We start from the raw sequence: 20,987 nt of genomic DNA, 5'->3' as shown, positions 1-20,987 counted from the left end.
CTCCCTTGTTTGGCTGTTGCAAAAGGTAGAGGGGTCATGGGAAACCATGGTGGATTATTGCAAACTGGGTCAGGTGATGACAGCTGTAGCTGGCTGTAGATATGGAACCTTTATTGGAGCAAATCAGCATAACCTATGGCACCTAGTTATTGATTCAGGAAATGCTTTCTTTCTATTCCAATCAGTAAGAAAAATAAGAAGCAGTCCCTTCTAGTGTGGCCAGCCCTACAGAACCCCCGGCCCCTCTTCCTTCACCAGTAGAAGACTGCAGAATCTAAGTGGGCTTCTACATCATTCCAGCAAAGTTCCCCTGATGTCTTTGGGGGTGTCTTTGAAGACTGTCTTGAAACATCTTTGTTCTTTCTTTCCTATTTTTCTTGTCAATCACTGCTGAGTGTTGTTATCCTCAATGCATGTAGAGCCATCTCTGGTCTTTCAAGTCAAGTCTCTGATGTGTCCACATTTGGTCTTTAATTTGTGTCCTTCTATAGAACGTAGTAAATTGTATTTGAATTTAAAAAATCAGGTTTTAATGTTTGTTATTAAATATGGATGATTTTATAAGGTGGGGACAATATTATAAAGGCCTTATATGAAAAGTCCACAGCGAATATCATTCTTTTTTTTTTTTTTTAAAGATTTTACTTATTTATTCATGAGAGACAGACAGAGAGAGAGAGAGAGAGAGAGAAGCAGAGACACAGGCAGAGGGAGAAGCAGGCTCCTCATGGGGAGCCTGATGTGGGACTCGATCCCAGGACTCCAGGATCACGCCCTGGGCCGAAGGCAGACGCCCAACTGCTGAGCCACCCAGGCATCCCAACGATTATCATTCTTGATGGGGAAAAGGTCAGGAACAAGATAGAGATGTCCACTCTCGCCATCATTGTTCAACATAGTACTAGAAGTCCTAGCCTCAGTAATGAGACAACAAAAAGAAATAAAGGCATCTGAATAGGCAAAGAAGAAGTCAAACTCTCACTCTTCACAGATGACATGATACTCTATGAGGAAAATCCAAAAGACTCCACCCCAAAATTGCTAGAACTCATATAGGAATTCAGTAAAGTAGCAAGATATAAAATCAATGCACAGAAACCAGCTGCATTTTTATACACTAACAATGAGAGTGAAAAAAGAGAAATTAAGGAATCAATCCCATTTACAATTGCACCAAAACCCATATGATACCTAGGAATAAACCTAACCAAAGAGGCAGAGGATCTGTACTCTAAAAACTACAGAACACTTCTGAAAAAAAATTGAGGAAGACACAAAGAGGTGGAAAACATTCCAAGCTCATAGATTGGAAGAACAAATACTGTTAAAATGTCAATGCTACCTAGAGCTATCTATACATTCAGTGCAATTCCTATCAAAATACCACCAACTTTTTTCACAGAGCTGGAACCAATAAGCCTAAAATTTTTATGGAACCAAAAAAGTCCTGAATAGCCAAAGGAATGTTGAAAAAGAAAACCAAAGCCAGTGGCATCACAATTCTGGACTTCAAGCTGTATTTCAAAGCTGTAATCATCAAGACAGTGTGGTACTGGCACAAAAACAGACACATTGATCAATGGGACAGAATAGAGAACCCAGAAATGGACTCTCAACTCTATAGTCAAATAGTCTTCCACAAAACAGGAAAGAACATCCAATGGAAAAAAAGACGGTCTCTCCAAAACAGTATTGGGAAAATTGGACAGCTGAAGAATGAAAGAATGAAACTGGACCATTTCCTCACACCGTATGCAAAAATAGACTCAAAATGGATGAAAGACCCAAATGTGAGACAGTAACCCATCAAAATCGTAGAGGAGAACACAGGCAGCAACCTCTGTCACCTCGGCTGCAGCAACTTCTTGCTAGTCACATCTCCAAAGGCAAGGGGAAGAAAGACAAAAATGAACTATGGAACTTCATCATGATAAAAATGTTTTACTCAGCAAAGGAAATAATCAACAAAACCAAAAGACAACTGACAGAATGGGAGAAGATATTTGCAAATGTCTTATCAGATAAAGGGCTAGTAGCCAAAATCTAGAAAGAAATTATCAAACTCAACACCCAAAGAACAAATAATCCAATCAAGAAATGGGCAGAAGTCATGAACAGACATCTCTCCAAAGAAAACCTACAAATGGCCAACAGACATATGAAAAAATGCTCAACAACACTTGGCCTTAGGGAAATACAAATCAAAGCCACAATGAAATACCACTTCACACCTGTCAGAATGGCTAAAATTAACAAATCAGGAAATGACAGATGTTGGCAAGGATGCCAACAAGAGAGAGGGGAATTCTCTTACACTGTGGGTGAGAATGCAAGCTGGTGCAGCCACTCTGGAAAACAGAATGGAATTTCCTCAAAAAGTTGAAAATAGAGCTACCCTATGACCCAGCAATTGCACTACTTGGCATTTACCCCAAAGATACAAATGTAGTGATCTGAAGGGGCACCTCCACCCCAATGTTTATAGTAGCAATGTCCACAATAGCCAAACTATGGAAAGAGCTCAGATGTCCATGCACAGATGAATGGATAAAGAAGATGTGGTATATCACACACACACATAATGGGATACTACTCAGCCATCAAAAAGTGAAATCTTGCCTTTTTTTTTTTTTAGATTTTTATTTATTTATTCATGAAAGACACAGAGAGAGCGGCAGAGACATAGGCAGAGGGAGAAGTAGGCTCCCTGTGGGAAGCCTGATGTGGGACTCAATCCCAGGACTCCCGGATCATGCCCTGACCTGAAGGCAGAGGCTCAACCACTGAGCCACCCAGGCATCCTGAAATCTTGTTATTTGCAATGATGTGGATGGAAGTAGAGGGTATTATGCTAAGCAAAATAAGTAAATCCGAGAAAGACCATCATGATATGATCTCACTCATATGTGGAAATTAAGAGATAAAACAGAGGATCATGGGGGAAAGGAGGGAAGAATAAGGCAAAACAAAATCAGAGAGGGAGACAAACCATAAGAGACTCAATCATAGGAAACAAGCTGAGGGTTGCTGGAGAGGAGAGGGGTGAGGGGATGGGGTAACTGAGTGATGAGTATTAAGGAAGGCACCTGATGTAATGAGCGCTTGGTATTACACAAGACTGATGAATCACTGAACACTACTCTAAAATTAATAATACCTCTGAAATCAATTAATACATTAATTAATTGAATTTATTTATTTATTTTAAGGATTTTATTTATTCATGAGAGACACAGAAAGACAGAGAGAAGCAGAGATACAGGCATTGGGAGAAGCAGGCTTCCTGCAGGGAGCCTGATGTGGGACTCAATCCGGGTCTCAAGGATCAGGCCCTGGGCTGAAGGCGGCGCTTAACCGCTGAGTCACCCCGGCTGCTCCATTTCTTTTTTAATTGAATTGAATTTAAACTAAAAAAGAAATGTATACACTTACAAAGCAAAAGAAAAAAAGGCAGAGACAATATAGACTTTTACTATCTCGCCTCGGGACAATGTCAGCTTTCCTACACTGCATCATGATACCATCCTAAGGGTGCTAGAGCAGCTTCAGATCCCATCGGAAACCATACCAGTCTAGTGCACTGAAGGCACAGTGCATAGGCTTTGGTGAGCATAAATAGCAAGCCAGAAGGTGGAAGGTACACGCTGCACCACTTCACAGGGATGCTGACATTTCTAGAGGTCTGGTGGCCTGGGGCACATCAGGATAGCTAAAGTGGACGGCAAGCTGTGGCAGCTTCCACCACCCTACAAGAAAAGAGAAGCACAGTGCTTGGTGGACTTTGTCTCTTGAAGATAACACATATCGCTGCATAACTTGAAAGGCTGCCAGTTTTGAGTAGAATTTAGGGCAAGAAAGGGGTCCATGCTGTAGCATAAACTTCCCTGTCACTTGGGCATTATGGCTCAGGGACCTAAAGTATAGGAAGTATCAGTGAGCGTAGGGAACCTCTGGCAAGCCCTGATGGAAGAATAATAGCACAGAACTTTAGAGTTTCTTTTTGTGAAAAGAAGTTCTTGCCTTGCTACTGGACCCTGAGAGGATGTGCCTGATTATATGGCGCCAGGTAATTATGCTTAGTTGCCTATCTTGAACTCGGTGATATATGATCCTTTGAAACCATAAAACTGAATATAAACAGCAGCATTCCACTGTGAATGGAGATGATATAAATGACACTGGGCTTCAGTAGACCTGGAGGGCTCAAGTGAATTGCACAAGCAAGTGGTTCAGACTTCCATGCACTTCCTCTTTATAACTTTGATGCCTTTCCCTCAATGCACACCTTTAGCTTCACGGGGAGTTCCATATAACACTAAAACCAAAAATAAAATAAAGACCATAAAACAGATGTCCTGATTTGCCCTAGGTGGTTTATACCCGCTATCAATATTCATTTATCATTTATGATAACACTTTTCATTATCAAAAGTGTCCCAGTTTGGAAATTAATTTGATGGCTACCCCATCAATGATCAGTTAATAGAGAGGAAAGAATGTGACCCTGGGTTGGATTTCTGTATGGGATTCTAGCATCAGCTGGAAGTGCACAGCCAGGGCACCACGACCCAGCTCAGTGGGCAGGACATTGAAAAAGGTATGTCTGGTTGTCTATTTTGTTTGGAAGGAGAGATGGCCTGAGATACAGATTCATACTGACTCAGTGTCAGTACCAGATTGGTCAGCTGGTTTGGGACTTAAAAAGGATAAAATTGGAAAATCTGTAATAAGAAGGTCTAGAAGGGAGCCTGTCTGCATAGGACATACTATGAAGACATTTTTTCTCATGTGAATGCCCGATAGAGGGAAACCATGGTGAAGGAATTCTAAATAATTAAGATGGCTCTTCCTGTGGGTGACATTTGCCTCTTTCCCTGGCCACCTTGGTGTTCACTCACTGGACCAGTATTTGAGGTGGTCATGGTGGCAAGGAGAGAGGTTATTCAAGGGCTCAACAGCACAGTAACCCCCCTTGTCAAAGTTGATCTACCAGTTAACTGTTCATTAACACTCCCAGTCTGCCAGTAGGGGAGCCACCTCTGAGCCCTTGCTAGGACAACACTCACCAGGGAAGCCAGCATATGTGATCTCACAAACGCATGCTTTGAACTGTAAAGAAGAAGCCAAAAGGCAGTGTGTGGAGGGTAAATGGGAGAGCCCAATTCACCAGGTAATGGAAACAATTCCATTCTCTTCCCATTGCCGCTGTTTTGCTGGATTCTTTTTTATAAAAAGGATCAGTAAGAAAAGGAGAAAATTGCTGGGACTCAGTGATTTTCTCTGAGGACTTTACATCATAAAGTTTCCACAACAACCTCGGGAGGTGGGTTGGGTTGTAGCTCTACTATAGAAATGAAAAACAGGATCAGAGAGATTAAGTCTCACTTCCAAAGGCTCACAGATCAAGGTTGAACCTAGATCTGTCATTTACCATACCGCATAGTAGGAGACTGGCTTGCTAAGGTGGGTCTCAATGGGCATCTGCTGGCTACTGTGGAACTCATTTTCCTACCCTTGCACTTCTGTCAGAGCTGCTACAGGACATACACTGAATTTCAATCTCCTACAGGTCTCCTTTGGCTCTAGCCTCAGAGTGGAGGTGAGCAGAGCTCTGCCTGAAAAGAGGCAGACAATAGGGAGTAGCTGTATGTTCCTGCTAAGACTCTGAAGTACCCAAGGTCTGGAGGCATCAGAGCTCCTTTCCTGGGCTGCATCCGCAGAATCTCCACGGGGGATGGAGGGGAGTCTGAGTTCCATTGAGTCTAAGACCTGGTTAGGCAACTGGGGAGGAGGTGGACAGAATGGGGCAGAAGGCTACTTTCCACAGATGACCAGACCTGGTCTCAGAACCTCTTAATATAGGTGAATAATTCTGACTGACACATACCTAGCTTTGGTGACAAATAACAACCACTTTCTGGTTCCTTTTTTTTTGCTCCAGTGTAGTTCACAGGAATGAGCTAATTCTCATGTGGCACCCACTTGACTCTTCTTGGGTTTCTTACTCTTGGAGGCCTTGCTCTGCAAATGCTTTCAATACTGTTCTGAGAAAACTCATCTGATTGCTCCCAGGCCCTCCGGTGCCTCTTAGGCTGGGTGAAATGACTCTTCTGTGGCCTCAGGGGCACTCTGGGCTTGACATTTTCATAGCACTTTTCACATGTACTGTGGGTTTGGGAGTATCTATTTTGCAGTGCTGTTGTGAGATAATATATGTAAAGTACTTGAGTTGGCCCAAAGTGGCTGTTTTTATAAAACAAATCGTGGCTGGCTGTCTACTTATCAAAAGTCCCCATTGTAAGCTCTGAGGGAAGGGACTGTGTCCCTGTTGCCTAGCCAGTGCCAAGGACATTGGTAGAGACTCCATAAACTTTCCATGAAAGAATGAACAAATTAAATAAAATGGGCTAAAGAGTAGGAAGGGTAGGGAATGAGTATGCCTTTCTTAACTATTTGAATATATGTAAATAATAAACATATAATTCCTGATATTTTCAATGAGAAAAATTCTTTATTTAAAATAGGCTAGGTGTTTTTAGTAGATTAAATAAAATATTCTACAAATGAGAATTTTAAATCCAATATACCAAACTCAGTAATACCAGTCAGGGATTGCTCATCAATCCCTGTTTCATAATGTTTGAATGATATATCTCATCATTCTTAGAATATGTGCCTTTGCTTAGGGAAACATTTCCAAAGCAATGTCACATTTCTTGGATATAACAGTATCATGCTAGTTAGAGAAATTCCGTAAGGCCTAGGATAGCTGAGAGACAGTGATTTTCCAATGCAGAGGCCCTTAGACTTGCTCTGATGTTATTAATAGTATTTCTAAATCACAGAGACGGTCGACACATTTTATTTCAAAAAGAGAATGAAAGCAAGAAGGGGACCTACACTATTTCTAGCCACTTGTATTTATTAATATATGCTTAGCATTTTTAATGCCTTTGGTGCAAAAGGATAGGAAGTGTGTTAGCAAAAAGATATACTATGGGGACAAAGCTGGGGAGCCTGTGCATACAGAAGGTAGCTGATAATCTTAAGGTTCTCAGGGCTCTTGGAAATGCCACCCGTCAGGCATAATCTGGGGCTGCTGGGCCTTGTTTTCTGGCATCAATGTTTGCTCAGTGTCTGGGATCACTGTGGTATCCGTGGGCGTTTCTTCCAGGGGTGTGGTCACATCAGCACCGTAGGTCTCATAAATATCAGCTAATTCAGGGGTCATCAGTGGGTCAGCGTCTGCCGGGGTGACCCTGGGGGGTCCCCCGCTCTGCCCTGCAGGGCCTCTTGCCAGGCTGGGATCATTGTCCTTTGGATGAGCAAGAAGCCCTCCTAGGGCACCAGGTGCTACCTCGGTAAGGAGAGCCGGGTTTTCTGGATTGGCTGGGTTGACATCGGGCATGGGGGAGCCTTGTGCCCCTCCTTCTCCCTTCTCAGGGCCTTTGGTTCCCGCGACTGGGGAGTCAAATTCCAGAGTAAAGTCCCCGCCCATGCCTGGATTGTGGGGCATCCCTCCAAGGTTAGGCCTCATGCCTCCAAATCCTGGGAACATGGCTCCATAGGCCATGGGGCTTCCTCTGCCTCCCTGGAAAAAAACCATTGACCAAAGATAGGGTTATCACATATTATTAAGTATACCATGCAATCATAATTGGTCAGATTCACCAAGAAATCATAAAAAACTGATAGGGAACAATTTGTTGGCCGATAGCTTTGTGTAAGCACGTTTCTTACTAAACTGGCTTTCACATAAAGGAGAGGATGCTGACTTCTCTGGATGCTCACTTCTGTGAAAGACAGATGGAGACCCTTTGCCATGTCTGGCTGAAAACGTAGGAATGTCAGAAGTGGGGACACAGGGCAGAACAAAGGCTATGGGCAAAGGTAGTTTGAATTATATTTAAGAAAACAATAAGTAGCCAAAATAGGCAATACCATCCTCAAAAAAACCAAACAAAAACAGATCCCATGGCTGAGTTTGTTGAGGGTTATTTTTAGAGAATTATGTCAACATCATTTCTCAAATGAATGAAGCCTCACATAACACTTCCTCTTTCTTTCTTTCTTTCTTTCTTTCTTTCTTTCTTTCTTTCTTTCTTTCGGAACATGTGTAAGAAAAAGAAGCTTGATTTCTCTGGAAGAATGGAAATATTTTCTTCCTGTAGACAGAACTGTAGAATTGTTCATGTTTCCTTTTCCTGCCTTTGCTGTTAAAAATGTCCAACCCAATATCTTGGGCTATTTACAGAGATTGTGCAGTTTTGTAACTTGCATATTTGTAATTTCATTTAATTAATGAATCTTTTACACTTTTAACTCATTTTAAATTATATCTTCAATTTTTTGGTTACATTTATTGTGAGTTTTTCATAAGCAAAATCTTTTGAGCAAGAGGCAGAGTATAAATATATTCATTAAAATGTTAAGATGATAATTAACACTTTCTTGAATTTTCAGCCAGTTGCGTTGGTGGTACGTGGATACAATATTCTTTTCTCCTACCTTTCCTTAGCTCTACTCTCTCAATGTCCCCTCCTCACATCATCTCCTCAAGGGATGAACTATGAACCCCTGGGCTGAGCTAACTGCCTCTCCCCTTTTTCTCTCTCATAGCTCTGTTGCTCATTATCATATAATTTTAACACTATCTGCCTTTGTATCTATCTTTTCCATTGATAAGACAGTAAACTCCTGGAAAACGGAAATCTTGTCTAATTTATCTTGCCTCTGTAGTGTCTTTCTATGCATCTAGTTCACAGAAGGCACTCAAGAATGCTGGGATGCGAGTTTTCTTTCAGTGATACGTAATGTCACACTGGTTTGATGCATACAATATTGCAATAGTGTTGTATGGTGACAGATGGTGGTTACACTTGTGGTAAGCACGACATAATATATAAACGTGCTCATTTTATTTTTCTTTTTGATATTTCAATTTTGAGGTCAAAATTATTTGCAACACTGTTGAATTTGTTGTTTTGAGGGGTTAATTGCTCTAGAAGAAGCGGGAACTCTGTACTAATCACATGTATCTTTTTTGGTTTGAAGCATTTGCTATTCAAACCTCTTCAAGAGAGGTTTCTCTTCTGCTCATATTCAAGAAATGGAACAAAATCCTATGTTCCAGAATGGTCACTCTCAGAAATGACTATGGGAAACATGGGGAAGTCTCTGCACTTTGTGGAAGAATCAAGTTTTTGGTTTTGCAATAGAATAATCTGAGTTCTGTGCAATGTATTCAATGACTTTCATGGCCAATGCTTCTTGCAGCAAGTCATCTGTGACTGTTCTACCAGGACCACTATTTTAGGAAAAGTTGGAAGACATTACTCACAGCCATTTCTTCTGAGCTCATGATGCCAAGTCTGCCAGGAGCGTTCTGTTCAAAAAGGAACAGTGCATCTTATTACAGAAGATTCCTATCATCCTATTAGCTACTCAAGACAATGCTAAAAGTCACTTAGTTTTTCCTAAAGCCTTAATATTAATGCTGTGCCCAGAATAAGAATAAAGTAGAGAGATGAGTCATTATTGAGTAAATGTAGCCAATTTGGATAATCCAGAAAGAAAATGTACCTTTTTAAAAAATGTCATTGTGTGTGTGTGTGTGTGTGTGTGTGTGTGCGCGCGCGCGCGAGTCTGGCCAGAGTTATTCAAATAGAAAGTGTGCTTCCTTGCTATTTCAGTCACCAACTTAGGCATTCAGAGAATATGAACTATTTTGTGTGAGGCTTAGATTTTATAATTTTAGCTCTTAAGATAACATTTAATTTAAAATGATACTTTCTAAAAAAAAAAAATAAAAAAAAAATAAAATGATACTTTCTGTAGGATACAGACTTACCAATTGATTTGCTCCATAGGACATGTAAAATATTCCCGGATAAAGCTAAATATAAATACGACAATCATTATTTTCCAAAAAAATTTTTTAAGTAAATTGTAGGTAGAAACATATTTTTAAAAACTTACCGGAGATGGTTTATTTTGTGGCATTGGTCCCCGAGATATCAAACGAGCTATTTGGAACACCTGGAAATGGTTGAAAATAGAATTAGTAGTTCATTTTTGCAATAACATAGGCAAACCTCCCATAACAGCCATTTCTAAGAGTTATAGGAAATGCCTTTTCAGGTGGATTAGAATAACAAATAAGTATTTGATATTTAAGAAAACCAAAGAAACCATTATACTTCATTATTCATGGATAAATGGGGCAATGAAAGTTTTTCACTCTTTTTTCTTGAAGTATAGATATTTCTCCCAAGAAAGTATCTCACTGAAATCTATACTTACTGATGGACCTTGTGGTTCAGCAAAATCCATTCCTGGTAGCTGCATTACAGATAAACATTAAAATTACTAAACCATAAAAATAGAACTGGGCACACTCCTACCTTATTTATGACTATGATAAAACAATTTAAAATGAGTTTCCTGATTTTCACTTTCATTTAGTCTTGAGCAATACACCCAAGAGATAACAATTGCCTTTCACTGGCTTGTCTCAAATGAATGGGCAGGGAGATGAGGCATGTTTACCCCGAACTTGCTTGGTTTTGCAGAGTAGGAAGTAATTAGTTTTGGAATCAGAGCATGCCAGGTTTATTTGAGCCCTGACTCTATCACTTTACTTTTTCTTAATACCAGCAAAATTTATAACCTGTCGAAGTCTTTATAACCTGTCTTCTTTTTAAAAAGGATGATGATATCTATCTTTATAGGAATGTAATCAGGATGATATGGTGTAATGTTAAATGCCTGTAACATATTGGTTAAATGGTACCTTCCTTTTCTTCCACTGCTCTTTTCCTTACATCATTACATGATTGTCTTCTCTCTATCAGACAGAGAAATAATAATCCAAAATACTACATGCAGTGCTGTGGCCTCAATTGCTCTTCTCAATCCTTCCAGCACTGAAAAAGATCTTGATAGGAAGCCATGGACTTCTCTGGACTGTCCTATTTCCTCTGAAAGCTTTCATCTTTTTGCAACTAAGAAACTAAATTTTACAGGCACAGGAGTTTTAGAATCCATGCCTTAGCTCTGATGGCAAAGGACAGGAATGGATATTTATATTCTACTCCCAGACATGTCAACTCCAAAAACATATTTGTATTGTCATATATTAGCCTGAGAGTTCTGATTATTTAAATGTGCTCTGCAAATCAGTTTTCCTTCATTGAGTTAGTGGGTAATACCAATTTGACTTCAGAGAATTACCTCCGCCTTTGGTGGCTTATCTGATGGTGCCACCTGCTGTTCAAGCATTGGCCCCTCTGTTTGCTGCAAGGGCGGTTGTCCTTGGTAAACTGGAGGCTGAGGTCCCCCCTTCTGGGCGGTGTCCTGGATGTCAGTTACAATAGCAGACTGGAGGAAGGGTTTCTGTCCTGGCTGTTGAGGCTGCAGGGATGGCTGCGATGGGAGAGGTGGGGGATGCACAGGCAAAGAATATTCATACTGCAGAGAAATTTGAAAGGAGTGTCAGGAAGCGATAGCTCACTGAACTATGGTCTCTAGAATTTCTAGAGCAAAAGGACCTGAGGAACTTTCTACTCTCAAGAGAGTCTGAGGGAATTGTCTTGAAGTTGTAGGAAACACAATTATGCAATTGTGCATTGCATAAAAAATTGCAATTATGCAATTTATTACACCAATAACAGTCAGTGTTATTTGGGGCAGTCTGGTGTGTCTCCCTTACTTCCTTTGGGACTATCTGTGCTCCAGAATATGGAAAGCTATTGGACTTCTTGATAGAATGGTCACTTCCTCCCCTGAGTTTCCTTGGATATGTCTATTCTACCACTCTCATTGGATTACAATACTTTGTTATATATCTTTGCCCCCAGTCCCCTGACAAATGTCTTATTTGTCTTTATAGCCCTAGGACTTAACATGGTTCCTAACAAGTGCCTGGCACATGATAAATAATATATTTTTTGAGTTAATGAAAGGGGGAGGATCATTAAGTAAAATACTAATCAAATTCCTGCATTGTGGAGTCCACTTTGGAAACAATCAAGTGGAGAAACAGTCACTTTTTACATAATTTATTGTCCCACTAAATGTGGCTTGGTGAGTAATGCTACTTGTCGTGGAAGGCCACCTGGAATCAAAGATTCCTGTTAAAACCACCATGTTTATTTGCTCCTTTTTGAAATTAAGTGTGGTAAATGGCTCCCTGTTATTTTTAAGTCATTTTCAAGCTCCTCAACGTGGTATGGAAGTCTCACAATAATCTGGCTCTGCTTTGCCTCTTCAACTACTGTGCATCTCTAAACTCCTGTGGCTTTTATTTTCTATACCTCACAATGTAGTACCTTGTAATATGTTGTCTTATCATATCTCCCAATCAGAACCTTGGAACCGTTTCACTTTCACTCCCAACCTACCAATTGGCTTATGCATTTATCAGACAACTAATAAATAATGGTTAACTGATTGATGTATTTGTTGATTGTTGTAGGGTTCACGATATTTTGGCCAGGGCTTTGGCATCATTTTAAACATTCCTTTGAAAAATTATTTTGGGAATCCTGACCAAAATGAGGATTGTTCAGGGCATAGTCTGTTTCCATCTTGAAGGGTACTTTACCTATTGCTATTGCTCGTGTCATTAACATAAGTCTCATTTTTGGAGACCATATCTTCCTACGTGAAGTGAATATATAAATAGGTCAAAAGTTTGAACTACTTTATTTTAAATTTTCCTAAGTACTAAAAACAATGATAAGTTTTGATTGGTTAATATTTGGATAATTTTTTGTTCATTATTATTATTGGTCTGTAGCTAGTTTGTGACAATTTAGAGAAGGCAAATAGGGGAATAGTTTTAAGCTTGGAGTTTCAAGCACATTGATACAATAAACTTACCTGTTGAGTTTCATGTTCCCTTGGTCTCATCCATGGGAAAGAAGAATGCGGTGGGAGGAGACCATGCATCCACAAAGAATTAAATGATTTTCCAAAACCAAATCTTGAATACTAAAGACATGCAGGGGAAAAAAAAAGCATGCTTATATTTCAGTATTGGCTTAGTTTTCATCTTCTAAATATCCATAGAAAGTGTAGAGATAGCAAAAGTAAGTGTGACATTGGTGAATTTAATATGGATGGGTAAATACTTTCTTCCAACACTTACTTTTCATTCTGAGTCAACTGGAATATTCCCATAAACCTACTTGAGATTTAGCTTTTTAAGCTCTCATATTTTGGGCCATTTAATAAAATTGATGGTACAAAATAGGATTTTTTTTTTTTACTCAAGAAAATTCAATATTGCTTTACCTACCATCCCATCCCAGGATCTTATTTTGTTTTAGGTTATTTCAATTATTCATTTTTTCTTCCAATATTTGGGATAATGTCTATTCACTAACGTATGTTATGAATTTTTATGTTGCTATTAATATCACTACCATCACCACCATTAATTCTTGCAATAAGAAATATTTGAAACTATGGTTACCTGAGAAAGCATGTTTAATCCCTGCAAACTTCCCAACTGTCTCATTGTCTATTAAAAGAAAAAAAGTGTGTTAATGTTTGCACAAATATTCCTTTTCTGTATGATACAACTGTTTTCTCAACATATGGTATTATTAGCACAAAGTTTGTGGTGTGTCAGTTTGAATAAAAATAAGCACAAATCATTACTGAAAAGTGGAAATGTTAAATGTGGTTGTGCCATTGTTGTTATTGCTACTAAGTTAGTGAACTTGATTTATTAATCATTAATCAAATTAGGAGGTCACATTGAAACATTGGAAAATAGCTCATGCAATGGAAACTGAAATTTGATTGTGAGAATATTATTTCATTGACTCTCCCTCCACCCTAACTTAACTTACTTTGCCTTTTATAAATCTAGCAGCCAAACAGGGAAACAAAACAAAACAAGACAAGACAAGACAATATAAACCTTACCTCCTTTCCAAATAAAAAAGGCCTCAATATAATGAATATAAAAGACATTGGGGAAAATGATGGAATCTGCATAAATGGTCAAGAATGCTGCCAATTCAACAAAAAGTCAATTTCAATTTTATGGGAAGAGGTTTAGAGTGCTTTGAGTTGATTTTAATCTAGAAAGTGAGAAAAAATAACTCAATGAAATTAGCTTCCATTTGAAATCAGCTTCTAGCCTATGTAAGTAGTGATTCCCCTACATTGTCATGATATAAACAACACTTTGCAAGGTCTTATGAAAAATTTATAATCTCATGCATATTTTTCTACTCATAACTCAATATTTTCTATTCACATGGTCGAATATTTCTATTGTGCTGAGATTTTCTAAACAGTGTTATTAGTTATGAGAAATGCAGGAAGATAGACACAAGGTATGAAACAGGTACCACAGAACAAAGCTAATGTTATTTACAGTAGTTCTTATAAACAACTACATTTTGTAAGGTAAATTTTCTTCATGGGAACATTGTCATATAAGATACTATAAGGTGATAGAATTAGATATAAACCATTTGTGGCTTCAGAACAATATGTTTTAATTAATGTAGTAGTTATATTATGTAAATATAATTTATATTAGGTATTAAATATAAGTATTGATCTGATTCACACACAGATGACATTCTAAAGACTAAAATATCTGAGAGTTTAAAATTGCAGTAAAATGATAAGATGAGGCTCTAACAAATGTCATAACACTTCTCTGGTGCTTCTCTAGATTGCCCCTGACTTCTGGCTGGGAAAACAGAACCAGCTCCTGGTATTTCTCTCTCACTAGGTCCATATAAATGTAAAAATTATATGTAAATACTCTGACAGTACCTACCTCCAGGCTTAAACTAGCCATGCCTGGTGTCCCAGGTTGCTGAGGAAACACCTAGAAGGAAATAAGAATAATTCTGAGATCTCTGGTAGAACTTCCTTAAAAGTACACTGGAAATAAAAAGCTACTCAGGGCATAAAGACCAGCTGAAGGCCTTTGACTTGAGCTTTTAAGCAGAAGAAAGAAGAATTTAAATTAATTGGGGAATTAACATCATATTTAATAATTTTGCTTCCACATGAACCATCTACCTGTTGTATCTTAATGCAGAGAAATTTGATTTTGTTGGAGGTTACATCAAAAACAAGAAGTAAAATCAAGCTACAAAATAGAAAACCAAGAGTACTTTGTATCCTAAAAATTATCCCATGGAGAAGCAAAAGGGACAAACATAGCCTCAATTTTCTTGTGCTTTTGGCAAACCTACATGCTTCTGATTAATGGAATGTGTCATGGGATCATGGCATTCAGCAAAACCAAATGCAAAACCTTACTTGCCATCTAGTCAGGGGGCTTCAACAAATCCTCTGTCATCTTTTGTGAAAGATTATTTTATGTATAAGCTTATTGCTCTATGTTTATATTTTTTGGATCGTATCCAAAAGATTTTATTTATTTATTCATAGAGACACAGAGAGAGAATGAGAGGCAGAGACACAGGCAGAGGAGAAGCAGGTTCCTTGCAGGGAGCCCGACGTGGGACTCGATCCTGGGTTCCCAGGATCAGGCCCTGGGTTGAAGGTGGCGCTAAACCGCTGAGCCACCAGGGCTGCCCCAAATATATAATAAATTTATTTATTATTGGTGTTCAATTTGCCAACATACAGAATAACACCCAGTGCTCATCCCGTCAAGTGCCCCCCTCAGTGCCCGTCACCCAGTCACCCCCACCCCCCGTCCTCTTCCCCTTCCACCACCCCTAGTTCGTTTCTCAGTTAGGAGTCTTCATATTCTGTCTCCCTTTCTGATATTTCCTACCCATTTCTTCTCCCTTCCCTTCTATTCCCTTTCACTATTATTTACATTCCCCAAATGAACGAGACCATATAATGTTTGTCCTTCTCCGATTGACTTATTTCACTCAGCATAATACCCTCCAGTTCCATCCACGTTGAAGCAAATGGTGGGTATTTGTCATTTCTAATGGCTGAGTAATATTCCATTGTGTACATAAACCACGTCTTCTTTATCCATTCATCCAAGATATATATATTTAAAAATAAAAAACTTTCTAGCATCAAGTATTCCTATACTTGATGTGTTCATCTAAAAGTTGTCAAAAATATAGTTAAACTAGGTTTTTAAAGTTTAAGATATTTTTCTTTCTAAAGCAATCCTTATTAATGGCACAAATACCAGTAGAAAAACATGAAGAATGGAAGAAAAAGAATTAGAGTACGTTTTGAGGGTCTCTGGTTCTTTGGAAATCCTTACTATTGGGGTCACTGGTTCTTAATGCCTTCCTTCCTTCATTTATACCACAAATATTGGAGTGTCCACTAAATATATTGGGACTATTTATTTTTTATGAGTAAGAAGCTCAGGAACAGTTTCCTGAGTATGTTATCTACCCTCTACTTTCTGCTTTTTTATAAGGGTAAAATCTCACCCTCTGAATCATGGTGCAAATTTTTCTAAATAATTCAGTTTTAGAAATGGATAGCTGGAAAGGAATTATAAATGTGTAGCAAATACTCCAAGCAGAGGAAAAGATTAGTTGTGTTAGACATGAAGAGTGAAGGGTGTGTGTGTGTGTGGGGCAGTCAGCAAGTTGTTCAGCATTTGAGGAAACTGTGAGATTAAAACCTTCTTTCCTGCCATTGGCCAGTACACAAATAGGGTATCTTGGACACATCCACCTCCAGGACAAAGTACACTTTGCTTTCCATTTGCTCCAAGTCCTCATCTAAACAATATTTACTAAGTTCTTTATAGATCTTGGAAACTAGCCCTTTATCTGGTACGTCATTTGCAAATATCTTCTCCCATTCTGTAGGTTGTCTTTGAGTTTTGTTGACTGTATCTTTTGCTGGGTGTTATTCTATATGTTGGCAAATTGAACACCAATAAAAAATAAATTTATAAAAAAATAAACAATATTTACATGAATGTAAATGGACAGAGGATACATTTCCAACAAAGAAGTAAAAGGAGAAGAACATTTAATTTGACAAGCAGTCAGGTGGCAGTCCTAAGCAATTGTATTCCTCAGGGTGGACCTGACTGACACAGGCGTGGACTAGCATAGGTTCCAAGAGTGTCAAAGTATTAGACAGATAGTGGATGGCTGAGGCTGACCCCAATGTCAGTATCATACAAAGGTAAGCTAGGGTGGCCACTTCAGTTTTTCTTTCACTTGAAGTTCATGTTGAGTAATGGAATAGAACTCTTCTTATTTGTAGAATTGAGATTTTTATCCTTGTAATCAGTTTCCTCCCCCTCCTCTGAAACATTTAACTTTAAAAAACCCAAGTAAGCTAAACTTTTTTTCTCAGGGAAGTATTTTAGGGTTTGTTTGGGTCTAAACTATGAGTTCCTCTAGAGAAGAGACCATGTCATATTTACCTTCATGCCCCCAATGCCCAGCACATCGCTGGATACGTGGCAGGTGCTAAGGCATATTTGCCAAATGCACATAGCAGCTGAATAAAATCTTCATGGAAACAGAAACATAGCTTATTGGCTGGAGTACAGTATTTTGAGGATTGTATTCATATGAGATCATATCAATATGTGATGGAGTGAACTGTGTAGGCCTATAACATAGAATTAGCCCCATTGCCATGGCATGTTTTGATTTAAGAAACTTCAGCTCTCAGCCACATAATCTCTTCTGATCAGGCAAATCTGTTGGTTAGTTACTGTCTTCAAATGGAATTACTTAGCTCTGTTTTATAACATCATAACTTGGCTAAATATTCTTCTTAAAATGAAGAAAATGTACTTAACCTTTGTGGAGAAACTTCTCCATTTCAATTACATAAAGGTCACAAGTAGTTGATAATAAAATTGTGTCATGATGTTGTGGAGGCCACATAAGTCCTTTATCCTTGAATGATGGAATAAGGCTGCAAAATTGCCTTTGGAATACTTTAATATCTTTTTGAATAGAAAAGTTATATATTTGACTTGTTGCTTTTGGATAGTAAGACTGATTTCTGGGTGACTATTACCTTTGACTCAGTAGGAAGGCTACCGCTGGATCAATTCAAAATGAGTCCATGCATGGACTTCAGCCTATATCCTTCAGTATTGTTCAGTAGCCAACAATGTCTCTTTTAGGGTACAATCTACAAAACTCTGACTTACCGGCACTGCAGAACTCATTTTCAGGAGACATAAGATCAGTACCAGGTCCTTCATCTTGAAAAGTGGGATCTGAAACAGAATTAGGTTGGAGAATTAAATAAGATCAATTTTTATTTCAGAACAGCTAAAAGACAATATTTCAAATGAGCCACATCTCTGTTCTTGCAAACGATCAGTTTCAAAGAGCAAAAACAAAACACAACCAAATGTTTCAAAACAACTTATTTGTATTTACTAGTTTTTGGAATGAATTGACAATTAAAAAACATCTAAGTACTTTGGTTTTTTCAATGGAGCCACAACCTAAATGAACATGTAGGAACAACTTCTGTGCTGTGGTCTTTAAATGTTGTATTACGTTTTGTAAATGAACTATGAATTTGAAAATCCTTTCCAATATGTAAAAATGTGGTCTATTAAATATCATTCACATTACTTTCTCTCAGAGTAAATTTTGAAATGCATTTGAAATATAATACAACCAACAATTATTTTATAGCAGACCTTTATTTGCAGGTATATTGGAGTATATGATTCTAGGTTTCAGTTACCCAGATAAACATGCTCAAACCTACATTTTTAAAAATAAGAATGAACTGAATATTTTAATTGTCTTTGGTATTAGTGGGAAATATGTCTCAAAATTGAGTTTTCTTCTGTCTTTGTATTTTAAATTTTTAAATTTTTTTAAAAAAGATTTCATGTACTTGAGAGAGAGAGAGAGAACAAGCAGGGGAGAGACAGAGGGAAAGGAAGAGGCAGGCTCGTGGCTGAGCAGACAGCTTGATGCAGGGCTTGATCCCAGAACCCAAGATCATGACCTGAGCCTAAGGCAGATGCTGAACCGACTGAGCCACTCAGGTGCCCCAAGTGTTCCTCTTTCTAAAATGAATTATCTCTTTAAGTTTACTCCATAACTTGAAAAGCCTCTTTACTCTTACATGAACAGAAATCTGACTAGTCAAGAGATTTGCTCGTCTTTTAATACCTTTCTAAATTAGGTAGTGTTACTAATAATCACAAATAATAATAAAAAAGTCTACAGATTAGTCTTCTTTTCTTTAGCTGGTAGGGTATTAGACATGTCTTCTCTGGAACATGCTAATGGTTTACAATAAAGTATTATTCAGCTTCTGGTGACAAGTAAAAATCCTCTTTATAGAAGAAGATGCCTGGAGATAGAAAAAAAGAACGTATAGGAATCACATGGAAATCAAAAAATCACATTTTACCTTCAATGCTGACATGCACTGTGTTCTCAGGGCCTGGTGATGCCAATCAAGACAGTTCTAAGAAAAGAAGATTAAATTTTTTTCTGGACTATGCCTAGGACTTGCTCTGTATCTCTCATTCAGAGAAGACCAGAAACCTTTATTTAAAGTGCCAATCCACCAATCAAAGTGAAGCAAAACGGGGAAAAAAAATAAACTCTGCTCCTATAATTAGCCCACACCCTTTTATTGCATGCAAGGACGTTGGCCCTGTGGAGTCTCATTATTTTTAATTGTAAACCAACCCTTGTATTTATTCAGAGAACTCAATTTCAGGGAAGACAGTAAAGGAATAATGGACATAAGTTCTGAAGACAATCATTTTGGTGAGCTGAAGGAAATATATGTAAAATAGGTGTAAAATTAACCATGATCTGTTTTGTGCAGGTTTTTATCTGCAGATAAAGCTAGCCCAGTGCCGATATTCTCAAAATGTTCACCCTCATATTTGTTGCAGTAAAAGTATCTCCCCTCCCTTACCCTAAATACACATAGTCCAGAAAGAAACAAAAAATAATGTTCTGAGCTGAAAATATTAGATGGATAAAGAATATGTTATAATTTTTTCTTCAGAATTTCCTAGATAGTTTTACATCTGAAGATAATAGACCGGTGTTTAGCCAAGCTTTTGTAAGGGATTTTAAATTGGACCCTCTGAGAGGACCACTTCAGGTAAATCTTTAGTGCATCTCCCAGTTCTCTGTGGGGAGAGGGATATAAATAAAAACATTCTCCATGAATCAATCAAGTCCACGGGCCTCATCTCACTCCTTAGATAGACCCACTTTTACACATTTAGGACCAAGCCAGGTTAGTCATATTTGTGTTACTTAAAAGGCTAACATCAACATGGATGAGTTTTCTCTCCATGAACGGATAAGAATGTCTTGGATATGGATTGAATTTTAACTGCTTTTGTTATTTCTCTGTCCCTCCTTATCTTTCCAAAGATGTGATTTCAGATGTGGTGAGGATAAGAATTTAAGATTAGTTTCTTAAGAAGGGATGAGTCAGTATACTCTTTAGGGACGTAGGGGTGTTGCCAATTACAGGGAACGCCAAGGAAGCTGGTATTTTGGGAGAAAGATGTCTTCATACCTAAGTGTAGGCCTGACATCTTCAAATAATGTTATCTAAGAAATTGTCCCTGAAAGCTCCATTTCCTGTTGGTAACAGAATATTTTTAGGATGCAAAGAAATAAGGAATATGAATATGTTTTGTAAATAGCAAAATGTTACTGAAATAAAAGTATTATTTTTGACTCTACCTTCCCCATTTCTCTTAATTCCAGTTCTGGTGCTTCATCAAGTCCTTTAATCTCTCTGAGCCCTCATCTCTTCCTTCCTTCCTTCTTCATATAAGGATGATCATTTACTACTATAGGTTTGTTTTGAAGATTTGGTGAGATGATAAAGACACAGCAGGTGCCATCCAGTGGGTGCTCAATAAACAGGCGATTGTCCTTAGTATGAGAGAAGCTACATGAAACATGGCACCACAAAGACACTGTGTGTGTGTGTGTGTGTGTGTGTGTGTGTGTGTGTGTGAGTGTGTATTAAAGGAGGAGAAGCAAAGGCAGTTAGGTCTATGAGCTCCAAGGAGA

General features: G+C 38.4%; 1 protein-coding gene across 1 annotated transcript; it reads right to left on the bottom strand.

The window, feature by feature from the left end:
- Positions 1 to 6,537: 6,537 nt before the first annotated feature.
- On the bottom strand, positions 6,538 to 19,448 carry AMBN (ameloblastin). The gene is made up of 11 exons (XM_041726569.1): positions 19,345 to 19,448; positions 18,113 to 18,181; positions 14,807 to 14,857; positions 13,478 to 13,525; positions 12,883 to 12,993; positions 11,233 to 11,469; positions 10,303 to 10,341; positions 9,979 to 10,038; positions 9,851 to 9,895; positions 9,341 to 9,385; positions 6,538 to 7,591 (listed from the first exon to the last, which is right to left on the bottom strand). The coding sequence occupies exons 1-11, from the start codon at positions 19,357 to 19,359 to the stop codon at positions 7,055 to 7,057; spliced, it is 1,257 nt and encodes a 418-aa protein (XP_041582503.1). The 5' UTR covers positions 19,360 to 19,448; the 3' UTR covers positions 6,538 to 7,054.
- Between the last annotated feature and the right edge of the window lie 1,539 nt (positions 19,449 to 20,987).

Source organism: Vulpes lagopus, chromosome 12 (genome assembly GCF_018345385.1).
Source record: "Vulpes lagopus strain Blue_001 chromosome 12, ASM1834538v1, whole genome shotgun sequence".
NCBI classification, from domain to species: domain Eukaryota; kingdom Metazoa; phylum Chordata; class Mammalia; order Carnivora; family Canidae; genus Vulpes; species Vulpes lagopus.
This window is presented reverse-complemented; position numbering and strand designations above follow the sequence as displayed.

Bases quoted from the DNA above. Each gene is read 5' to 3' on its own strand.
- AMBN (XM_041726569.1), bottom strand. The intron at 13,526-14,806 runs GTAGGTACTGTC...TTCTTTTAATAG, and splicing joins TGGCTAGTTTAAGCCTGGAG to ACAATGAGACAGTTGGGAAG. The intron at 9,386-9,850 runs GTAAGTCTGTAT...CTTTTTGAACAG, and splicing joins CCTATGGAGCAAATCAATTG to AACGCTCCTGGCAGACTTGG.